General features: G+C 53.8%; 2 protein-coding genes across 3 annotated transcripts; one reads left to right on the top strand and one right to left on the bottom strand.

Moving 5' to 3' along the window:
* The first annotated feature begins 370 nt into the window (after positions 1-370).
* Vasp (vasodilator stimulated phosphoprotein) lies at positions 371-14,271 on the top strand. 2 transcript variants are annotated; one of them, XM_026403773.2, is made up of 13 exons: positions 371-1,119; positions 7,481-7,652; positions 7,734-7,899; positions 8,956-9,040; positions 9,896-9,951; positions 10,059-10,300; positions 10,412-10,512; positions 11,133-11,184; positions 11,350-11,383; positions 11,580-11,625; positions 11,778-11,868; positions 12,800-12,857; positions 12,980-14,271. In XM_026403773.2, the coding sequence occupies exons 1-13, from the start codon at positions 1,115-1,117 to the stop codon at positions 13,015-13,017; spliced, it is 1,146 nt and encodes a 381-aa protein (XP_026259558.1). In that variant the 5' UTR covers positions 371-1,114; the 3' UTR covers positions 13,018-14,271. The 2 variants fall into 2 exon arrangements, with proteins under 2 accessions (XP_026259558.1, XP_026259557.1); XM_026403772.2 differs by having other exon boundaries at positions 11,347-11,383.
* A 1,079-nt stretch (positions 14,272-15,350) lies between these two features.
* LOC113193265 (optic atrophy 3 protein-like) lies at positions 15,351-17,666 on the bottom strand. The gene is made up of 2 exons (XM_026403680.1): positions 17,639-17,666; positions 15,351-15,751 (listed from the first exon to the last, which is right to left on the bottom strand). The coding sequence occupies exons 1-2, from the start codon at positions 17,664-17,666 to the stop codon at positions 15,351-15,353; spliced, it is 429 nt and encodes a 142-aa protein (XP_026259465.1).
* Positions 17,667-21,650: the final 3,984 nt, after the last annotated feature.

The following is a 21,650-nucleotide window of genomic DNA, read 5'->3' as shown; positions in this document are numbered from 1 at the left end:
CCCTAGGAGGGTTTCTTCGCCCCCGTGTCCATCCGGTCGCTGGGATGATCCTGCTTGTCCTCCGTGGGCGAAACTAAGTCATAACGGGGCGTGTGGCGAGGGGGTCTTTCTCCACAAGGAACCTAGCGTCCCATCCCGAACCCGGGCCAGCGCAGCACCCCCATCCTCCGCACTCCCCGCCGATCCCCACCTTTACCCCCGCCCCCACCCCACCCCACCCCCGACCCTGCGGCGGTGAGTCAGCGGCCGGCCGCGCCCCCTCGGCCCACTTCCTCTCACCTTCCCTGGGCGGGCGGGGGGCAATGAGGCGGGGGCCTTGCCAGCCGTCACCCTCCTGGGCGGGCGAGGGGCCTCATCCCTTAGTCACCCCTCAGAAACTGACTGAGAAGCTTGGAGGGGCAGGGGACTCCAAAAGTGGGCTCTAAGGGAGAAAATTGAACAGACCCCTTCCCTAACCAGAGGATCTTCCTTGCCTCCGAAAATTGAGCATAACATTAAGAAATGAAGAAGTCGCGGGGAGAGTGGGACGGGAGAAACTGGCTCCGCCGAGATTCCCCCCGAGAAGTCCCAGTGAGAGGACTCGAAGTCAAGGAAGGCTCCCTTCTCCCCGACCAAGCCTGTCCCCCAACTTGGGCGAAAGGCCCGGGGAGCAAACCCTGTGCAATAACGATGGGGAAAGGGAAATTGCGGAAGTCGCGAGTTCCGCGTTGCCCTTTTAAGCGCCCTCCATCCCCCGCCTAGTGGTTTCCGCGGCCCCTTTAAGGCGCAGGGAATTGTGGGTGCGGGGAGTGGAATTTTGGAACGAAATGTAGCGAAGAGAAGTACAGTAGTAAGAGTAACGTTGTAGCCGCCGCCGGCCGAGGGGGCGCGCCGGGAGGCAGCGCCGCACCCCCTTTCTGTCGCTGGGACCCCCCCATCAAACTATCGGCGGGAAGAGGAGCCCGAGGATCCGCCGCGGCCCGATCCACGTTCCCCCAGGAAGCCGGACTCTATGGGGCGGGACCCTGGGGGCGACTGAGCAGAACCTGGAGCCAGCCCGAACCCCAGAAGCTCGCGCCAGGGGCGCCCCGGGAGCAGCCAGCCCGTGGGCGCGCCGCCCGCCCGCCAAGCAACCATGAGGTGAGCCCGGAACTGCCTCGGGACCCTTCCCCGCTGCACAGCCTCCCCGCCCCGCCTTTGTCCCCCTCCCCCAGTCGCCCCGCTGGAATTTGGGGACAGGGCTTTGGGAGCCTCAGCTTTGGGCCAAGACCCCTTAGAGGGACTATCATTATCAACCACCTTTCCATGACTCCTAAGGCTCAGGGCGGTGCCGATGAGGTCCTTCTGAGAGTCCTCAGATTTGGGGGAGCCCCGAGGACTCCCTAATTTTCAAGACTTTTTTCAGAGCACCTCCAAGTTGGCAGATCCTGCTCGCAGGGATGCTAGAATTTAAACTGAGGTCAAACCTTCCCGAATCCTCAAATCGAAGTCTGGAGGGATTGTGGGGGGTCGGGTTGGGAGACCCTGGGACCTAGAAAGACAACCGAGAAGCAGGGTTGTTGGATTTGCAGACCCAGGATTTGCAGGGTCCCCGCTTTTGAAGCGCTGGAAAGTCTCCCCGAGTGGGACCGCGCTCCTGAACTTCGGGGCTACTTCTGGATCCCCTAAATTTGGGGGACACCTAAATCTTCCTTTTGGAGGGTGTTTGTGGACTGACCCATAACCCACGGACCGAGCGCAGCCCCGAGGGTCTGGTTGGGACTCCCCTCCCCCGTCGCTCCTCATCCATGATCTGCCTCAAACCAGCCGTGCCTAGGACCGAGCGAGCGAGCGCTCCTTGCCGAGGGCGGCTCCCCGGCCCGGGGCCAGAAGGGCGGCCCTCACCCCCACCTGCGGGCCCTGGGGAGAGAGGGGGCGCGGCAGCTGGGGGAGGGGGGCCTTTGTCTTCCTGACTCACCTGTCGAGACAGCTGGTGTGGCGGGCGGGCCAGAGCGCGGGGCCGGCTGCTTTGGGCACCACAGCCCCTCCCCCTGGGCTCACTGCCCCCCTGCCAGCCTTCCGAGCCTTGGGATTGGAGGAGGGGGCGCTAGGAGGCTTCAAGGTCACAGCCTTCTCCCCCAGGGACCCAGGCTTACCAGATAGTTCCAGCTCTCTTCCCAGTAATATAATCCTGGGGTGAGGGGCCCCAAGGCACTTTGGATTTTGTATTACCCGGGCCTCCCCCAAACTCTTGGGCTTACCTGAGGGCGGGGCCAGTGCTGACCTGGGGCCCCTCTTCTTCCCTCCCAGGACCCCCCATAATCCCTCCCTTGGGGCCTGAGTCTGACAATACTATCTCCCTTCCTCCACTCTCTGGGACTTCCTGCACCAAAGCCCCCGGCCTGAGGGGGAGGCCCCTGGGGACAGCTGAGATTAACCCCTGATGCCCACATCCTCCACTTCCTCCTTATTCCCCACACCCCTGCCCTCTGACATGAGGGTGACATTCCTTTTTAGAATCCTTACAGAACCCCCCCTGCTGTGGGGCGGGGGATTCTGTAGTGAAAGGAATTGTTGGAAGATCTGGAGCAAGGCGACACCCTCAGCACCCTCCACCTCCCTGCATAGCCTTTCCCCAGTAGAGCAACGTCCCGAGAGGGGCCGTCTGCAGGAGACAGGCCCTCTTCCTTCACTCTCTCCCGGGGGACTCTTCTCTCCCACCGCCCCCAGCCCCGCCCGTTTCCGGTCCCAGGCACGGTGGAAGGCGGATGGCGGATGTCCGAGTTAGTGCTGCCTCACTCACTGCGAGACCGTAAAAGGGCAGGAGCAGTGTCTGGGCCGGCCTCCTGCCCTCCCCCCAGCCCGGAGGCCCTGGCCCTCCACAGGGCCCCCTCTCCCTTGGCCAAGGAGGCCGAACCTCCCGACTCCGCGGGGTGGGCAGAAGTTGAGGGTGCTTGTCCCACCAGTGTTCCTCCCACCTTCTGAGGGGTCTCCCTTGCTGGTGGTCACACAGAACTTCCTGGGCAGTGCTCCTTCTCCAAGGACAGCTAGGATTCAAAATGACCCCTGCCCCTATTCCCAGGTGGGGAAACTGAGGCTCAAAATAAGAGAGGCCTGGGGCAGATCCTCAGGAGTTCTTAGGCAGTTTTCAGCGAGGGGAGGAGGCTGGAATGGGCTGATTTCTGGATGGTTTGACTGGGGACAGTCCTGGGGCAGTTGGAAGAGAGGATGTTAAGATGGAAAATTACAAGATATACTTCTTTTTCTCACAATTTGACAAATATTTGTTGAGTGTCTGCATCCGGGAGCTGGGCTTCTGGGAAAGCAGGGAACCCCAGCAGAAGGGACTTAGGAAGAATTTGGCTTCTTTCTTTCCTCTTACAATAATAGAAGTTATTGTTCTTGTTTTATTTTTTTAAAAAGTGATGAGATCATTTAGTCAGACCTCTACTTCATGACAGGCACTGTACAAGGCATCTGATTCAATTTAGCCCTCATGATGATTTTAAGATCAAGACAGTGACAGCCCTGTGCCCTGTCTCAACCTTCAGTTTACAAGATGGGGAAAATTGAGACACAGAGTAGTTAAGCAAATTGCCAATTAAAGTCAGATAGTTGGAAAGTGGCCAATATTGAGCTTGAACCCAGGACTGTCTCTATTGTGCTATGAAAGAAAAAGGAAGCTAGGTACAGTGGAGCAGGCCCACGGTCCCTGCCACACAGGAGGATGAGGTAGGAGGACTGCAAGTTCAAGGCCAGCCTCAGCAACCTAGCAAGCCCCTGTCTCAAAATAAAAATGCAAAAGGATGGGGGGATGTAGCCCTGGCCAAGTGCTCCTGGGTTCAGAGCCCAGTACTGAAGAAAAAGAGAGGGAAATAAAACCTGTAGTTTTTAAAAAATTATAAAATAACATGCTTTTACTGTAAAAACAAAGCAAAATGCACACATGAACTTAAGATCATTCAGGTAATCAAAAAGAAATCCACACAGAAACTTTAGGAGGGACCAGAGAAACCACACAAGCTCCCAGACCCTACACTGGGTTCCCCACCCGGGGTTGCTTCAAAGAGAGCTCGGCGTTGGGGAAGGCTGCGTGTGTGCACCACGAGTTTTGTGGAGTTTTGTGGGGTGCGTGCTGGAGAGGGGCGCAGTGAAGGGAAGGGCAAGAATTGCGTGTGGAAGGTTGATGCGCTGTATTACCTCCAGCAGGGGAAGCCTCCTCCCTCCTGTGAGGACTCTCAGCTCAAAATACAAATGTGTGCCACTTTTCAGGTCCTAGTTCAGGGCTTGGTGTCATCTCTTTTTATCCTTACAGCCATCCCAGAGCTGGAAACTGAGGGGCACAGAGGTGAAGCCACACAACAAGGAGGTGACTGTCTTGGAGGCCTGGGGCCTCTGCTGGGGAATTATGGAGTTCTCATGTTCAGAGCAGGGTGTGACCCCAGCACCCAGGAACTGTCTGACCCCTACAATCCACTTTCTGACTGTGGGGTTTTCCACTCCAGCCTTTGCCTAGTTTATAGTTTTTTTTTTTTTTTTTTTTTTGTGTGTGTGTGTGTGTGTGTTTTAACTTATGAATTAGGGTTTTATAGGTAATTCCAGTTCATAATAAATGAAAATAAAGAAAAAGAACTATAAGGGTAAAAGGTGTGAAATACCTGCTTCTCCCTCACTGACTCACAGTTCGTCTCTTGAGAAGCCTCTGCATATATCACTGTGTGTGGATATATTTATATCCTCCCCACCTTTTATTTTTTTTCTGAAACCTCTGATCCACTCTACTTTGTACATTGCTTTTTAAAAACTTCATCCTAGTTATTTTCTCATCCTTAAATGAAGAACTTAGGTGGATTTGGGTTCAAATGAGCCCTTCTACTTACTTGCTGTGTGACCTGCATCAAATGTCTTCACCTCTCTGTGCCTGCAGAGTCTACTTCTTGAGGTTGTATAACTGCCAGCTGGAAATTGGGTCCCAGTGCCTGGAATGGTGTCTGGGACACAAGCTAGCTGATAAATGTCAGCTGTCATTATTAGGAGTTGGCCTTTTTTTTTTACAGATGTGTTTATTTAACAACTCTTGAGTCCTTGCTAAGTGCTAGGTACTATTCTGTGAATAGTGAACAGAAGGGACAAGCCCCCTGGCCTTTGTAGACCTGACATTTGGGGAGGACAGGGTAGATTTTCGGGCAGATGCTGCTATGAAAAGTGCTGGAGGGGAGGAGAGGGGAGAGCTTCTCCAAACCAGGAAGTTAGGGAGGGCTTTTCGCAAGAGGTGACAGCTAGGAGGTGAGAGTGCAGGCCAGGCCCAGGCCTTGGATTTCCGGACTCCCTGAAGGAACAGTGTGACAGTGTGGAAGTGGGGCTGGGAGCTGGGGGGGGGGGGCAGATCCCTTAGGCCCCAAAGATCCCAGGACAGGGACACTATCCGCCTTAGGTTTTAACAGGATCCTTCAGCTACAGTGGGTTCATTAAGAACCCGTGGGAGGGCAGGGCCAGCCCAGGGTCACCCTGCAGGTGCCTAGCGCTCTGGCCAGGCCAGAGCCTTAGCAGGGCAGGGCCACCTGGGAGGGCAAAGTGCAGCCAGGGTGGGGCAGCGACAGCACTCCAGCTCTTGGGCACCTGGCCAGAGTGTTGTGGGTGTGGGTGGCAGGTGTGGGCAAGACCTTAACCCTGCCCTGCCAGAGGCACCAGAGCCAGAAACAGCCCCCCAGGCTGTGCTTGTCCAAATGACACCTAGTGCTTGGTAGAGCCCAGGCTTCCCTGTGGTTAAGGCTGTGGACTTGGAAGCCAGGTGGCCTGGATTGAATCCTCACTCTGGGGCTGGGCTGTGGCTCAGGGGTGGAGCCCTTGCCTGGCGCGGCAGGCCCTGGTTTCCATCCCCAGCACTGGAGGAAAAAAGGTTTCATTTCTCTGCTGCTTAGTAGCTATGTGGCTGTGTCACTAGTGGCCCAGTCACTCAGCCTCTCTGGGCCCCTGATCAGCAGTCTTATCTGCAAGGTGAGGATGAAATAGTGTCCTCAGGGGGACTGCAGTGGGGACAAACCAGTGGCTGGGGAAGAGCTCAGGGCTCTGACCCAGCGGAAGGATCCGAGGGGAGGAGATGCCAGTTATGTACAGTGGGGACATGGGCTCAGCCCCCAGGGCCTACAGAGGGTTTCCCTGGACCAGCTTGCTTAGCCTCAGTGTCAGGCCCCCGCCCCCCGCCCCCATTTGTGGGCGTAATTTCTCTCCCCGGAAACCTCTGACCACCAACTTCTTCTTTTCAGGAAAGAAACCGGTGGGTGTGGGGTAGGGTAGAGATCAGTCCCCCCCCCCCCCACTTCCCCTGTCTGTGTGTGACCTTGGCCAAGTCACTTCCGGTCTGGGAGTCTGAGTTTCCTCGCTGGGGGAGGGGATTGAGCCTCCCAGTCGGGGGCTGGAGGGGTGCAGCTGTATAGGGCACTGGCGGGCCGGCCCAGGGTGCCCTAGACACGGTGCTGACAGTCGCCAGGTGCTCAAGTGTCTAGACTCCTTACTCGCACCCACCACCTCGGGAGGAGGCCACCTGCATTTCTCCAGTTGGTGGGCAGGGAAGAGAAGATAGTTAGTTCCCTGCCGTCCCTCACTGTGATCTTGTGGTGGGAAGGGCTCATCAGAGCTTTTTTTTTCCTGTGGTGCTGGGGATTGCACTGGGCCTGGTGCACAGGAGGCGAGCCCTGAGCTGTAGCCAGCCCTCAGCAGAGCTTTGAACCCAGGCCTGGGAAGTCGGGTCTGGGCTCGGACAGATCCCTCCACTAAGACCAAGCCAGCTGTTCCACACTCTGGGAGCCCTGCCTGACCCAAGGGGCTCCTTCTGAGTGCCCCAGACCTGGGCTGGGACCCTGAGTTGTCACTGTCTGGGATGTCTGTCTCTGAACTGGACTGTGAGCCCTGGGAGGGTGGCGCCAGGGTTGTCTGTCTGGGCCACTGCTGTGTAGCTGTCCCCAGCCCCACCCAGTGAGGGCCTGACCCAAATCAGGAAGTGTCTGCCCTGGGGCCATTCAAGAGGCAATTGATGCCCTGGGGAGCTGGTGGGAGCGAGGTGACCTGGGGGAAGAGGGGCCTAGCTCTCAGCAGCCCTCACCCTTCCCCTCTTTGAGCCTCTGCTTCCTCCTCTGACCTGAGAGGCAGGGAGGGGTCCCTGCAGGCTGCTGGAGACAGGAAGGGCCACAGCCTCCCGTGCTCACCTGCGCCTCCCTCCCTCTTCTCTGATCTCTGTCTCTGTCTGCCTGCCTCTGTCTTTATCTCTGTCTCTGCCTCCTTTCCCACCACGCCCTATCTGCCTGTCACGGTGTTACCAGCCTGACTCTGCCATCCTCACCTCCCATCTGTCCCAGCCCCTCACTTGTCCTCCCCTCTCTGATCTGCCCTCTCTGTCCCTGGCCTCTCATCCTCCTGGAGGATGCCTCGCCCCCTCTCTTGTTCTTTTTCCCTTTGGATCTTCTGGGGAGACCCAGGTGAAGAAGGTGACCACCCCCTCTCCCTTTTTGTCCACCTCTGGCAGCGAGACCGTTATCTGTTCGAGCCGGGCGACGGTGATGCTCTATGACGATGGCAACAAGCGGTGGCTGCCTGCCGGCACGGGTCCCCAAGCCTTCAGCCGCGTGCAGATCTACCACAACCCCACGGCCAATTCCTTCCGGGTTGTCGGACGCAAGATGCAGCCTGACCAGCAGGTATGGCTCCCTGGTCCCTCTCTCTGCGGGCTGAGCCCCTCCTGAGCCCACCGCCCCTCACCTCCTTTCCCCTCCCGCCAGGTGGTCATCAACTGTGCCATCGTCCGGGGTGTGAAGTATAATCAGGCCACCCCCAACTTCCATCAGTGGCGGGATGCCCGCCAGGTCTGGGGCCTCAACTTCGGCAGCAAGGAGGACGCAGCGCAGTTTGCTGCCGGCATGGCCAGCGCCCTGGAGGCCTTGGAAGGTCAGCGGGGCAGCAGGGGCAGTGGGACCTACGACCAGTGGGCGGGCCCTAGGCTGCTGCCCTACCATCTGGGCCTTATTGGTTGCTCTGGTGCAAACGTATGGGGAGGATCTGGTGGGCTCCTGAGCGCACCTTCTTCAGTACGCCCAGATCAAGATGTCTAGGTTTCCACCCTCCAGCCTTTTCGCCAGGTGACCCTGCTGCTTTATGTCGTCTAGTAGTTTGGGGGCATTGATATTTTAAAGGTCTCCAGGTGGGGGTTGAGGAGGAGCTGGTAGTGAGTGCTGGCTTGGCATGTAGCAGGCTCTGGGTTCCAGCCCTGCAGAAACAAAACCAAAGCAGTCTCCAGTTGGTGTTAAACTTTCGTGCACATCTGAGTTGCCTGGGGATCTGGGTCAAGTGCAGGCTCTGGTGCGGGGGCTGGGCCAGCCCAAGTTCCTGGTCCCCAGATGGGGCTTGAAGCAGCAGGCTTCAGGTGGCTGCTGGGTACCCAAGGTCTGGAGCTGCTGCTGCAGGGCTGGAAATCCCCCGTGGCAGAGGGCTTGCCTCGTGGGGCAACTGCAGTGCTAGAGCCGAAGGGCCTGCTCGTCTGGGGGCGCACAGACAAATGCAGTAGCAGTGTATGCGTGAGGGGGTCAGAGCCCTGGGGCAGATGAGGAGGAAGCCCTCAGCCTTTCCAGGTCCTGGCAGGCTCCATGTGGCCCTGGCTGTGCTCTAGAGCCCAGATGCTCAGGTCAACTGGAATTCAAGCTTGTTCCTGCAGATTCCAAACTATACAGCTTTGGGGCTGTTGACCCCCTTGGGCCGCAGCTTCCCTGTCTGTCTCTTGGGTATCCCAACATCATCTATCTCAGGGCAGCTCTGCCAAGGGAAGCTGGAACAGGCCCTCTTCCTAGGGTACCACACCTGGACTCCAAATGTCAGGGTCTCAAGCGAGGAGGAGTGTGCAACTCTGGGCAGGACTGCTGAGTGACCCAAGGGATAGCACTAAGGGCAGGGCAGATCCCTGCAGACTCCCAGGGTGGACTCACGACCCTTTCTACTCTTACCTTTCAGGAGGTGGGCCTCCTGCACCCCCAGCACTGCCGGCCTGGTCCATCCAGAACGGCCCCTCCCCGGAGGAGGTGGAGCAGCAGAAAAGGTGGGCTGGTCTCTGGGTGGGGAACCTTTCTTCTGCTGGAGAACCCATGACCTCTCCAACTCTCAGTTTCCAGAAAGTCCCAACTCCCAAGGGACTAGAAGTAAACAGCTTGCAGACAACCCATCTCCTGGGGTTCAGGAAACTCCTCACAGTCAGGTGTGGTAGTGCACACCTGTAATCCCAGCAATAGGAAGGCTGAGGCAGGAGGACCCCAAGTTCCAGGCCAGCCTCAGCAACTTAGTGAGATCTTATCTCAAAATTAAGTTTTTTAAAACCCCTGGGTTTGGGCTGGGGATGTGGCTCAAGCGGTAGCGCGCTCGCCTGGCATGCGTGCGGCCCGGGTTCGATCCTCAGCACCACATACCAACAAAGATGTCCGCCGAGAACTAAAAAATAAAGAAATATTTAAAAAAAAAAAAAAGTTAAAAAAAAAAATAAATAAAACCCCTGGGTTCAATCCTTGGTACAAAAACAAACAAAAAACATACAAAGGTCTAAGACTGTTTCTCCAGGTAGAGTGGTGTGATCCTAGTACTACAAAACAAAATGGACAGAAAACTCACACTCAGATTGTAAAGCTTCTAGGCCCCCTGCTTCTAATTCCGAGGACCCAGCATCTGGTTGTTAAAGGGCGTTCTACGATTCGGGTGCACGTGGCAGTTTAATGGCTAGAACTCACATCCTGGTCTCGCCAGTCTCTCTGCCCCCCCTTCTCTACCCTACCTTTCTTGGGCCCCTGGGGAAGGAAGGCTTGGGTGGGAATTAGGAGCACCCTCACCAGAGCCAGAGGTCAGTGGCCACACGAGTGATGGTGATGGGCCTTGACTGACGCTGGCCCTGTCACCCTCACCACAGGCAGCAGCCCAGCCAGCCTGAGTATATGGAGCGGGAACGCCGGGTCTCCAACGCAGGTGACTACAAGGGGCTGTGGGAGTTGGGGTCCCCCCTGGAGAAAGGGGCAGGCTGGCTGGACAATGATGAGGCTCCTCTCAGTACCTCCTTTTCTGTTTTCTTTCAGGAGGCCCACCTGTTCCCCCCATGGGGGGACCACCCCCGCCTCCAGGACCTCCCCCTCCTCCGGGCCCTCCCCCACCCCCAGGCCTGCCCCCTTCAGGGGTCTCGGCTGCAGGACATGGTGCTGGGGGAGGCCCGCCCCCTGCACCCCCTCTGCCTGCAGCACAAGGCCCCAGTGGTGGGGGAGCTGGAGCCCCTGGCCTGGCTGCAGCCATTGCCGGAGCCAAACTCAGGAAAGTCAGCAAGGTGAGGGCAGCAGGCAGGGTGGGGCGGCCAGGGCGCTGCTGGAGTGATGGGAGGAGGCCGAGTCCCCGGAGGCCCGTCCTTCAAGACCTCTGTCCTTCCTGATTTCTCCAGCAGGAGGAGGCCTCAGGAGGGCCCTTGGCCGCCAAAGCTGAGAGCACCCGAAGCACAGGTGGGGGGCTCATGGAGGAGATGAATGCCATGCTGGCCCGGAGGTGAGCCCAAGCCCCGGCCTCTGAGTCCCCTCAAGACTGCAGTTTGGGGCGAGGCGGGTGGCTCTGATCCCTGTTTTGTTTCTTTCGGTGAAAGTTCCCCCTTGACCTCTATCCAGGTTTGGGGTTTAATACTGGAGACTTAGTCTCCTGAGGTGGCTGCTGACCTGGTAGAATGTTCTAAAGCCTAGATTCGAGAACCTCAGGAAACCCCCTCAGCATCTAGGAGAGAGTCCCTGCCTTTAGAATTTTATGATTTCCTAAATGTGAGGACCAGAGAGCTCACCACCCTAATTCTAGAAAAGCAATATTTTTTAAACATTTTTTTTTAGTTGTAGATGGACACAATATCTTTGTTTTTATTTATTTGTTTTTTTTTTTTTTAATGTGGTGCTGAGGATTGAACCCAGTGCCTCACGCATGCGAGGCAAGCACTCAACCACTGAGCGACAGCCCCAGCCCTAGAAGAACAATACTTTTAACTTCTAAAACTAGAGTTTCCTTAGCCTTCATGAATCCAGAATGCTAAACCCAGGAGCCCACATTTCTAGACCAACAGGAAGCAGGGTTGTTGGGTGGCTGAGGTAGGACTGAAGCATCTGTCCTGCTTTTCCCTTCTGCAGAAGGAAAGCCACACAGGTTGGGGAGAAACCCCCCAAGGAAGAATCTGCCAGTGTGAGTGAGGGTCTCTTCTTGCCCTGTACACCTTAGGATGCCCCAAGAGGGTAGGGGCATTGGGGAGGGGGTGTCTTAGGGCTGGGCTGGCCTTGGACCTGGAAGAGGAAATGAGCAGAGGTGTGACGGGGGCTGCCTCATGATATTTTTATTTCCCACCAGCAGGAGGAGCCAGAGGCCAGAGTCCCAGCCCAGAGTGGTGAGTGAAATTCTTGTCTAGCCACAGAAACTACAAGTCCCAGGATGCCCTGTTCTCACAAAGCACCCTCTTGGAAAGTCTGAGAATAAGTCTGGGGATTGTAGTCTCCTAAAATGCTTCTTTGGGCTGTTGAGGCTGAAGGGAAAAGATTGGGGGCAGTCCTTGTCCCTGATCTGATTTGTTCCCTGATCCCCAGAACCTGTGCGGAGACCCTGGGAGAAGAACAGCACAACCTTGCCAAGGTGGGCCATCAGCATTGGGGCTGCACCCCCTAAAGAGTTGAACTTGCCCAATTTATAGGGAGGAACACAATGTAACCCCTGGAATGGGAGGCAAGGGAGACAGATCCTCCTTTGAGCCTCTTATCTGTCCCAAACCACACCAACTTTTCCAGGATGAAGTCCTCATCTTCCATCACTGCTTCTGAGGCCCAGCCTTCTACGCACAGCTCTGGGGAAGAGTCAGACCTGGAGAAGGTGAAGCAGGTAACTTGGGATGGAGGCTGGGGTGGAGGCTGGAAGCTAGACAGGGGCCAGAGGAAGGGAGATCTATGTCCAGAGCCTGCTACTGATGTGCATGTTCTAGAGAAGACCTTGGAAACTCCAGGCTGAGAAGTGGAGGGACAGACCTTAGGAAATCTATCAGCACACATTCCTGCTGAGTCCTCTGAGCCCAGAGACTCCAGCCATCTATCAATCCAAATTGGCAGGACAGAGAAATGCATTTGCCAGGCCTGGTACTGGATGTTCTCCAGTACTTTTCTTTTGGCTCCAAGGATCTAGAATTCTCTTATAGAATACCCCAGTCATTCCATAACCTTGGCAGCCATGTCAGGAAGTGGGGTCAGCCAGTTGAAAAGTAGGTAGGGGTCCTGGAGTGTAGCTCAGTAGTAGAGTACTAACCTAGCACACAGGGCCCTGAGTCCCATCCTCAGCAGTGCAAATAAATAAACAAATAAGAAAAGGGGAAATTGGCTGAGTGCAAGCCTATGATCTTAGCTGCTCAGGATGCTGAGGCAGGAGAATCACAAGTTCAAGGCTAGCCTGGGTAATTTAATGAGACCCTGTCTCAAAAAGGGCTGGGGTCAGGCCTGGTGGTGCATGCCTGTAATCCCAGCAACTCTGGAGGCTGGGGCAGGAGGATTGCAAGTTCAAAGCCAGCCCCAGCAACTTAATGAGGCCCTAAGCAACCCAGTGAGACCCTGTCTCTAAATAAAATAGTAAAAAGGGCTGTGGATGTGGCTCAGTGTTTAAACACCCCTGGGTTCAATCCCTGGTACAAAAGAAAAAAATAAAATAAAAGTGGCAGGGACTGTCATTTGGTGGTAGTATGTTCCTAGGTTAGTGTCACAAAGAAAGGAGGGGATTTGTTTGTTCCAGGACCCTCTCTTGATTGGTTATGCCCCATTATTTTCAGGAGCTTCTGGAAGAGGTGAGGAAGGAATTACAGAAGGTCAAAGAGGAGATAATTGAAGGTGAGGTGGTTTGGTTTTGTTTGAACTTTAACTTACCCCTGCAGCAGTGGGGATGTGTCCCGGTGTGTCCCTCGGAGATAGCCAAGAGACTGGCTCTGACTCTGCCTCTTGTTTCCTTCCAGCCTTTGTCCAGGAGCTGAGGAAACGGGGTTCCCCCTGACCACAGGGACCCAAATGACCTGTTTCTCTTTCTGCACACCCGGCCTGTCACCCTGCTTTCCCTGCCTCTACTTGACATGGAATTGGCTGAAGATTACACAGGAATGCATCTTCCCCCTCCGGATCCCACTTGGAAAATTCCAAGGGGGTGTGGCTTCCCTGGCACCCTTGCCCACACCCTTACTGGCTGCTGATTGATGAGCTGGGGAGGCCCCCCCACCCTTTGCTCCCTTTGGTCCTTCCCCTCTGCCATCCCCTTGGGGCTGGTTCCTCTGTTGGGGATGTACCAATTAACCCCACAGTAAGGGGGAAGGAAGGAGGGAATTTCACATTCCCTTGTTCTAGATTCACTTTAATGCTTAATGCCTTCCAATCATTTTGTTGTTTTTTTTTTTTAAAGGAAAAAAATATATTATATATATATTTGGGTTTGGGGGGGAAAGGGAAAATTTTTTTTCCTTTTTGGTTTTGATAAAATGGGGTGTGGGAGTTTTTAAATGCTATAGCCCCAGGCTAGCCCATTTGGGGCAGCTATTTTAGGGTGGGTGTCTCACCAGACTGGGGTGCTCCCCCACCCCAGGGACCCCCCTTCCCTGGAGCTCCTTCCCTTTTCTATGAGGAATTAAGATGCTGAAACTTTTTGAAACCTCAGTTTTTTGGGTTTTTTATTTGGATAGGTTTTGGGGTCCAGACCATTTTTACCCCCTGGGGAATAAGGGAGGGAGAAGGGAGGAACCTCCCCCTTTACCTCCAGCTTCTTGAGAATGGGCCCTTGTGGAATAAATCTGCAGTTTTTATAAGTGTGAAGATCTCTGGAGTGACGGGAGGGGTTCTGGTGACCTTGGTGAATGAGGTGCTGCCCCTCCCCCTCTGTCCCGTCTCACCTCTACCTGTGCCTCTTAGGCTGCCCCAACTGCTTGTTCATCCTGGAGAAGGCCAGGAACCGGCCTCACTGACTGGCCCTGCACAGTCGGGGGCCTACTCTGAGCCTCTCTCTCACAGTGTGATGACTGCCCCTTTTCTCCTCCAGAACACCCCCATGTCCTAATTTTAATGACATGTGCCCATTGGGCAGATGGGAATCATGGTTCTCAAGCACATTAAGATGATTTCTTCACCCCAGAGCTCCTTTAATTATAAAAATTCTGCAGTCTTAAAGAATAGGATTCCAAAGTTAGAGAGTTAATATGTGCCCCTTCAGTGCTCAGTGAGTTGGCCGTGCGTGCGTGCGTGCGTGCGTGCGTGCGTGCGTGCGTGTGTGTGTAAAGCTCAATGGGATGCCATTCCAGTTGAATGGGGTGGGGTTCTCACGGAAGAGGTGCAAGAAGGTGCTCTCCCAGGAGCAGGTCTGTATGGAAGATGAAGGATGTGACACTGACCTTATATTTAGAGGATAAATGGGTCCTTAAAAAAGGCTACTGAATAGGACCACAGGGGAGGGCTGTGAGAAAGGACAGGAATAGGTCAACGACTTGGGACTGGTAAAAGGGGCTGAGACTGAGAAAAGTGGACTTGCCCTGGTGGGCACCCATTTCCCTTCCCCTAAGGGCTACATCCTGCTAGAACAGACCAGGAGGCGGGTCTGGGAGGCACTGCCCAGGAAGACCCAGCTCATTGGTGCCAGTGGGTTATGCCATAGACTAAAGGAAGAAGGGTTTCTGTTGGAACGACCCACTCGGGAAGATGATCCCAGCGAAGGCACCACGGAGTATTAAAGGCAAGAGCCCCAGGGTGACTCCATGGGGCCGAGGCTGGCAAGCCCATCTCCCTTATGCCCTCGGAGAGGGAGGTAGAGGCAGGCACCACGGATGGAAAGTCCTTTGGAACTTTCTGCATTTTCTTAACAATGGTCTGAACCAATGAAGAAGAGGCAGGGGGTGTTCCGGTGCCATGGATGGGGGTCCCAGGGGAAGGGGCCACGCCTCAGGTAAGTGGGCGTGTGAATGACCGATTGAGAGGCTGCCTAGATCCAAGTGCAGAATCCACTTTTGTTTTGTCCCTCTGACCCACCTAGTGGACAGGCGGGTCCCACTCACGACTGCGCCTTTCCTTTCCAAAGCGCTCTTTAGGTGTGTGCCTGCGAGGTCAGGGGGACGGGGCGGGTCCCTGTTGGAAAGTTCCACCAGTGGGAGGGGGGACACTAGGCGGAAGGTACCACTGGACAGGTTAGTAGGGAGGTGCCCGATTGAATCACATCCTAGGATCCCTCGGATCCCAAAGAGATCAGGTGGTGTCAGATGGGCAGATAGAGGGTGGGCCAGGGCAGACGGCAGGCCAGGTCGGAGACCTCGCAGCTCAGACAGCAGTCATGTCCAGCACAGGCCCTGCGTCCCCCTAGTACTCCAGGAGATCGGGCAGTGGGTCCGGGTTCCGGACCTGGTCAGCGTGGAGCTGGGCGCGCACCTCCCGCAGTTCTTGCCGCAACTCCTCCAGGGCGCCCTTCGCCGGCGTCGCCTGCACCTGCCCCTGCAGCGTTTCCAGCGCCAGCGCCAGGTGGCCCATCTCGTCCCGCAACGCGTTCCACGCGGCGCGCCGCTCGGCTTCCTTGTGGCGCCGCTGCGCCTGTTGGCGCAAGTACTCCATCAGCAGGCAGCCGCAGGCCGTGACGAAGATGATGGCCTCGCCCAGCAGCTCCGCGCCCAGCTCGGCCGCTGCCCCCTCGTTCAGCGGCTTCACGGCTTCGGCGTTGAAGCCCATGATGCGCATCTTAGTCCGCATCTCCACCCAGTGGTACACTGCGAGGGAGAGAGGGGGGGTCTCAGAGGGGCGCCCCCTGCCAGCCCCTCCCCTCCAAGTCCCGTCTGCCTTAGGGACCAGAATCGCTGGGCTGGCTTTGGGGAGCTGGTGCCTTAAAGAAGATAAGAGCCAGCCCCAAGTCCTGCCAGGAATGCTATTATCTTTATCGGTCTGGGGTGACCCGAGGGCATCTTTTAAAAGATTCTGGCAGCAGCTAGGAAGGAAAAAGGCTGTCCTAGTGCTGGTGGAGATCCTCAACCCGGGGCCACTCCGGGTGGGGTGAGGAGGTCACAGGAGGTCCTAGAGTACAGAGTCCAGCCACGGAGAGCCCCTGAGTCTGCACCTCCCACAACCCTGGGTGAGCCAGCAGGCTCCAGCCCTCCTCCCTGAAGGGAGGGGACGGGTCCTGAAGCTCGTTCCAGGTGGGCTTGGGGCGCTCCCTTTGGATGGAGTTTCCTTGGGGCTGCTCTAGGGAAAACTGCTTCCCCACCCGGTCGCTTATTCCCGTGACAGGGGTCCTCAGACCAGAGCTGAGCCGACACCGAGCTCCAGTGACGATTAATAACCACCTCTGGGCGCCTGGACTGCGGGGAAGAGCAAGCCGCCTCTACTTCCTCAAAGATGGATTTCTAACAACATCATCTCACCCCTCCCCACCGCCCCCCACAGCAGCCAGGCCGACTTTTCAAATAATTAACATTTCTTCGATAAAGTTACAATAATAACATATGCACAAGGGCGGAGTTAGACCACACAGAATTCCACCTTCCCGGGTCTCCATTAGTCCTAGTCCTCAAAGGTTAACTAATTTTGATCTTTTCTATATTTGTTTCTATTACTTTAACCATGTAAGGCCAAATAAAAAGATAATGCTTCTATTTCTTTGTTTAGTACATTGATTCGTGTGTGTATAGGCCTTGCTGGGGACAGACAGCAGGACCTGCCTACTAGACAAGCCTTCTACCTCTGAGCCACATCCCCAGCCCTGTCTGCTCTATCATCATTTTTGCATGGTCAGGGTGCCTTCCCGGGTTATAATAAATTTTCAGTGCTTTGTCCATACACTGAGTCTGAAGGTGAAACTATAGAGCTGGTATATTAAGTATGTAAATGCTAATCAATGTGGATCTATATGAAGACATAATCCTACTTCATTAAACCAATGCCATGTAAGTTGTAACATTAAATATAGGGTCTAAACACTTTGTCAGGCCACATTTTTCTTTTCTTATATTTCAACCTTGATTTTACTGCATAAAGGTTTTATTTTTTAATGTTGATTTATTTTTGGTACCAGAGATTGAACCCAGACAGGGATGCTTAACCACTAAGCCACATCCCCAGTCCTTTTGGTATTTAGAGACAAGATCTTGCCCAATTGCTTAGGGCCTCCCTAAATTTCTGAGGCTGGCTTTGAACTTGTGATCCTCCTGTCTCAGCCTCCTGAGCTGCAGGGATTATAGGTGTGCATCATTGCATCAGGCACTGAACATTTAAATTTTTCCTAGAATGGTGTTTTTCAAACTGCCACAATGGGACTTCATGCCTAGCTCACCATGAGGCCAATAGCAATCAGCACTTTGCTCCTATTCGGTTTATTAAATAGTCTTGGATATACTGCCTGTTCCCTGGGCTGCTGCAGGACTATCCTCTTACAATGTCTTCACACTGCTCCTCTGTTGAATTCCATTTTAGCTTTGCTGGAATATATCCCTAAGTACTTTTTGTAGAAAGGTTGTCTGGTAGGTAGGTAAGTGATTTGCATTCTTACATATTATAAGTGGGTTTTTTTCCCACTTTCATGACAGAATAGGTAACAGTTTATAGGCCCAGAATGACTGGTTCAGAATCATATCCTTGGCAATATGGAGTCCTGGTTTTCTTACCTGTAATGACAGAGGCGTTTCTTGTCATCTCTGTTTCACTGGCTTTTTACTTAATTGGGCGTATGGGAAAGTTTCTCTTGTTTCCTTTAGTTTGCACTCTTCTGTTTGAACCATGTTTCTCTTTTGAGTCCTGGGAAATTTTATTTTCTGTATAGTCAAGGATTAACCTCGCTGAAATAGAGGTCTGGCCTCTGCCCTCGACTACTGGGAGGTGATCTTTAAGTCCTTGGAATGTCCGGTCTGAGCAGACTGTGTTGTTTGTCGGGTGCCTTCAGCCACACCACAGTTTATGTTAACTAGGAGATTTATGACGTGGCATTTGGGCCGTGTGGGATAGGCTCAACCTCGGGAGGGACTAGAAACTAAGGTCAGCCCCGGGTGGTCAGCTACATCTGATCCTCCTAAAACCCTGCGCATCAGGGCCCGGGTGAGCTCCCCTGGTCGGCTCATCTTGACATACTTGTCACTCATCCTTGCTGGGAGAAGTCAGTACTGTCCAGATTCCACCGGGAATGGACACTTGGGAGCTGGTTCTTGGAACTCTCTGGACTCTCTCCGCCCACGCGGGGCTTCTGTTGATGGGTTTTCACCTGGATCCTGCCCCCATAAGAACCTCAGTGTCGAGTATGACAGATTGCAGGGGGTTTGCGAGTCCTTTCAGGAAATTATGGAGCCTGAAGGTGGTCTTGGAGACCCTCGAGTTCTGCGTGTCTCACCCGTGACCTGCTCTCCATCCTCCTTCTGCCCTGCGGCAGCACTCGGGTGCCAGGGCCTGGCTGAATCGCACCTTTCCTTCCTGTGTTCCCACCGCTCTCTCCTCTTCCTCAGGTCGGGAGCTCCCACGGGCTTCGCCTCTCAGAGCTTCATCTCCGCGCCCTCCCCCAGCCTTGGTAGGCTTTTTTCTTTAAGTATTTTTTTATTGTAAAATATCCAAACAGGGACTGGAGATGCAGCTCAGCACTTGCCCAGCATGTCAAGGCCCTGGGTTCAATCTCCAGCACTGAAAAAAAAAAAAAAAAAAAAAAAAGAAAGAAAGAGAGAGAGAGAGAGAGAGAAATCCAAACATACTAAACAGCATCTATTGAGCTTTATCAAATCCACACCTTGATATGTGGATTATTTACAATTTCTGCAGAGGGAACAGGTGCAGCCTCACCTGGCGAGAGGCAGGATTGACACTGGTGCTCCCAGGAGGGGTCCCTGGGGCTTCTTTCCTTGCTTTGCCCGCTGTCTGTCCCTTCCCTGATCAAGTCTGCTCCTCTGCAACCCAGGTCCTGCCCCAGCTCCTCCCAGGCCTCCTGTCCCCCTCTTGCCTCCTCCACTCAGCCCCAGAAGACAGACAGAGGTGGTTTTTTTTTTTTTTTTTTTTTTTTTTTTTTTTTGAGGGGAGGGAGGCTCAACCACTGAGCCCTATTTTGTATTTTACTTAGAGACACGGTCTCACTGAGTTGCTTAGCACCTCGTTTTGGCTGAGGCTGCCTTTGAACTCACAATCCTCCTGCCTCAGCCTCCCAAGCCACTGGGATTACAGGTGTGTACCAGCAGCCAGAGGTCTTTCTAAAGCCTAAACCAACCCTGACTTCCCTGCTCAGAACATCTTTGGCTCACAGGGGCCCTGAGAGGATGACCACATTTTTAATTTTATTTATTTATTTAGGTACCAGAGATTGAATCCAGGGGTGCATAACCACACCCCCACATCCCCAGGTCTTCTTATTTTTTATTTAAAGACAGTGTCTCACAAAGTTGCTTAGGGACTCACTAAATTGCTGAGGCTGGCTTTCAACTTGCAATCCTCCTGCCTCAGCTTCCAGAGTCACTGGGATTATAGGAGTGCACCACTGTGCCCGGCACTAGTTAATTTTTAAATGACCAGCAGACACCCGTGTCCCACGTATGTGGCTTCCTTTTACCCTACACCCATGGAGGCAGCCTTTGAACCTCAGCAGGATCCTAATCCAGGATTCAGGCCGGAGAGGCCAGTTCGCTGGGAAGCCCAGCTCTTCACCAGGCCACGCTTCTGTTAGTGGGGCACAAAACAGGTGAGGGGTGTGCATTCCGTCTCCTGTAGGAGGGGCCCTCCAGAGGGGCAGGGTGAGGAGAGGAGCCTGGAACTGGTTTGACAAGGATCAACAAGCACCCGGGTCCTCAGCAGGTGCCCTGCTTCTTCCTGAAGGAGGAGCAGAGCCACCATCCTGCAGCAAGCAGGGCGTCTCCTCTGACCTTGGCCTGGACATAAGTCAGACTCCATCGAATGTGAGAATCAGCCTGCCAACGTGCATGCACACACACGTTCACACCTGTGGCATTGTAATTGGGATTATCTTGACTCCATTAATCAGTTTAAGGATGTCAGGACACCTTTACAACATTGAATATTGATTAAATACTGAATACTGAAGATTTTGACATACAAATTATATTCAAGTGAAAACGTTTGAAATCTGAACTTTTCTTATCTGACTCAAGTAAAGTCTCTTGAAAGCGTGTGGAATTCAGGAAGGAGACAGCATTGCAACAACAGAACCATCCCCACTTTCCCACGGGAGCCACAAATCTCTCCCCTTTGTGTTAAGTTGGTATAAATCTTGTCCTGTGGCCATTCAGCCAGTGACTCAGGGTAGTGCTCTGGCCTGTGTGGGATACATTTTGTCTTTTCCCTGTTGATCTGCTTTTGGCAGTTAATTTGCAGACCTCTCCCCCCCATCATTCAGAGCTAAATTGATGGAGTAGCACCCCCAACACGATCCATGCACATGGCATCCCTCTTGATTTAGGTCGTATGAATTTTATCTTGATGTTTTATAGATAACCGAGTAGAAATAGTGAATATAGTTTAGAAATAGTGAATAGTTCAGTTTATTCGTATGGGTTAGATATTTTGATATATTTTATGCTAGTTTGATGGTGTCATTGTAAAATTTCACCCCTCCCTTGTTTTCCAGTTCTGCTCTACCACGGAGTTAGATCCCCACCCTTTCTCTAATATTTTTTTACTTGGAGGCACCAAATTGCCCAGGCTGGCCTGGAACTTGCAATCTCCTGAATCTCCTGCGTCAGCCTTCTGAACAGCTAGAATTACAGGCATCCGATTAAAATTTCATTTTTTATTTGAGCTGACAATGGGAATAAACCGATTTCTGAACACCGACACTGTGACTTTGATAGATCAGTTTGTCTGCAGATTCTGGTTTTCGGGATGGGGGGCTGGGGACTTGCTGCTTGGCCCAGGGTGGGCTCTAACTCATGGCCCTCCTGCCTCAGGCTGTGGAGTAATTGAGGTTGGACGTGGTGTGTGCCCAGCCTCGCCCACGCCAGGCAAGTGCTCTTCCAGTGAGCTACATCCCCAGGTTCCCTTCATTGGAAACATGGTTTCTAAATATTTCCTTCCACTCTGTGATTTGTCCTCTCATGTTCTTGATGGTATCAAATTCTACTCTACCAACTTTTCTGAGGTATAATTCACGTGCAACAAACTGAACTTTTTTGCTTTTTGGGTTTTTTTTTGGGGGGGGGGGAGCAGGGTACCAGGGATTGAACTCAGGGGCACTCAACCACTGAGCCCCATCCCCAGGCCTATTTTGTACTTTATTTACAGACGGGTCTCACTGAGTTGCTTAGCGCCTTGTCCTAGCTGAAGCTGGCTTTGAACTTCGGATCCTCCTGTCTCAGCCTCCTGAGTTGCAGGGATTACAGGTGTGCCCGGCCTTGAACTTTTTTGTTTTTTTGTGGTCCTGGGAATGGATCCCAGGGCTTCATGCATGAGAGGCAAGCTCTACCCCTGAGCCACACCCCCGCCCTAGACTGAATTTTTTACAGGATGATTTGCCATGTTCTATCATGGGTATGTGCCATGAAGCCACAGCCATAGTCAAGACCCTGAACATGAGGCACTGAGACGAGTCACTATAGGGCTGAGCCTCAAAATCTTGCTAAATGGAAGAAGCCAGACCCAATGATGTCGCATTCTGTGATTCCACTTAAATGAAATATCCAAAGTAGACACATCCAT

This window comes from Urocitellus parryii, chromosome 15 (assembly GCF_045843805.1).
Source record: "Urocitellus parryii isolate mUroPar1 chromosome 15, mUroPar1.hap1, whole genome shotgun sequence".
NCBI classification, from domain to species: Eukaryota; Metazoa; Chordata; class Mammalia; order Rodentia; family Sciuridae; genus Urocitellus; species Urocitellus parryii.
Note: the sequence above shows the minus strand (reverse complement) of the source record. Positions and strands in the feature narration are given on the sequence as shown.

Excerpts from the sequence above, each read along its gene's own strand:
- LOC113193265 (XM_026403680.1), bottom strand. The coding sequence starts at position 17,666 with ATGACAAGAAACGCCTCTGTCATTACAG. Across the intron at positions 15,752-17,638 it reads AAACGCCTCTGTCATTACAG|TGTACCACTGGGTGGAGATG; the intron begins GTAAGAAAACCA and ends TCTCCCTCGCAG.
- Vasp (XM_026403772.2), top strand. Across the intron at positions 9,952-10,058 it reads ACGCCGGGTCTCCAACGCAG|GAGGCCCACCTGTTCCCCCC; the intron begins GTGACTACAAGG and ends GTTTTCTTTCAG. Across the intron at positions 12,858-12,979 it reads CAAAGAGGAGATAATTGAAG|CCTTTGTCCAGGAGCTGAGG; the intron begins GTGAGGTGGTTT and ends GTTTCCTTCCAG.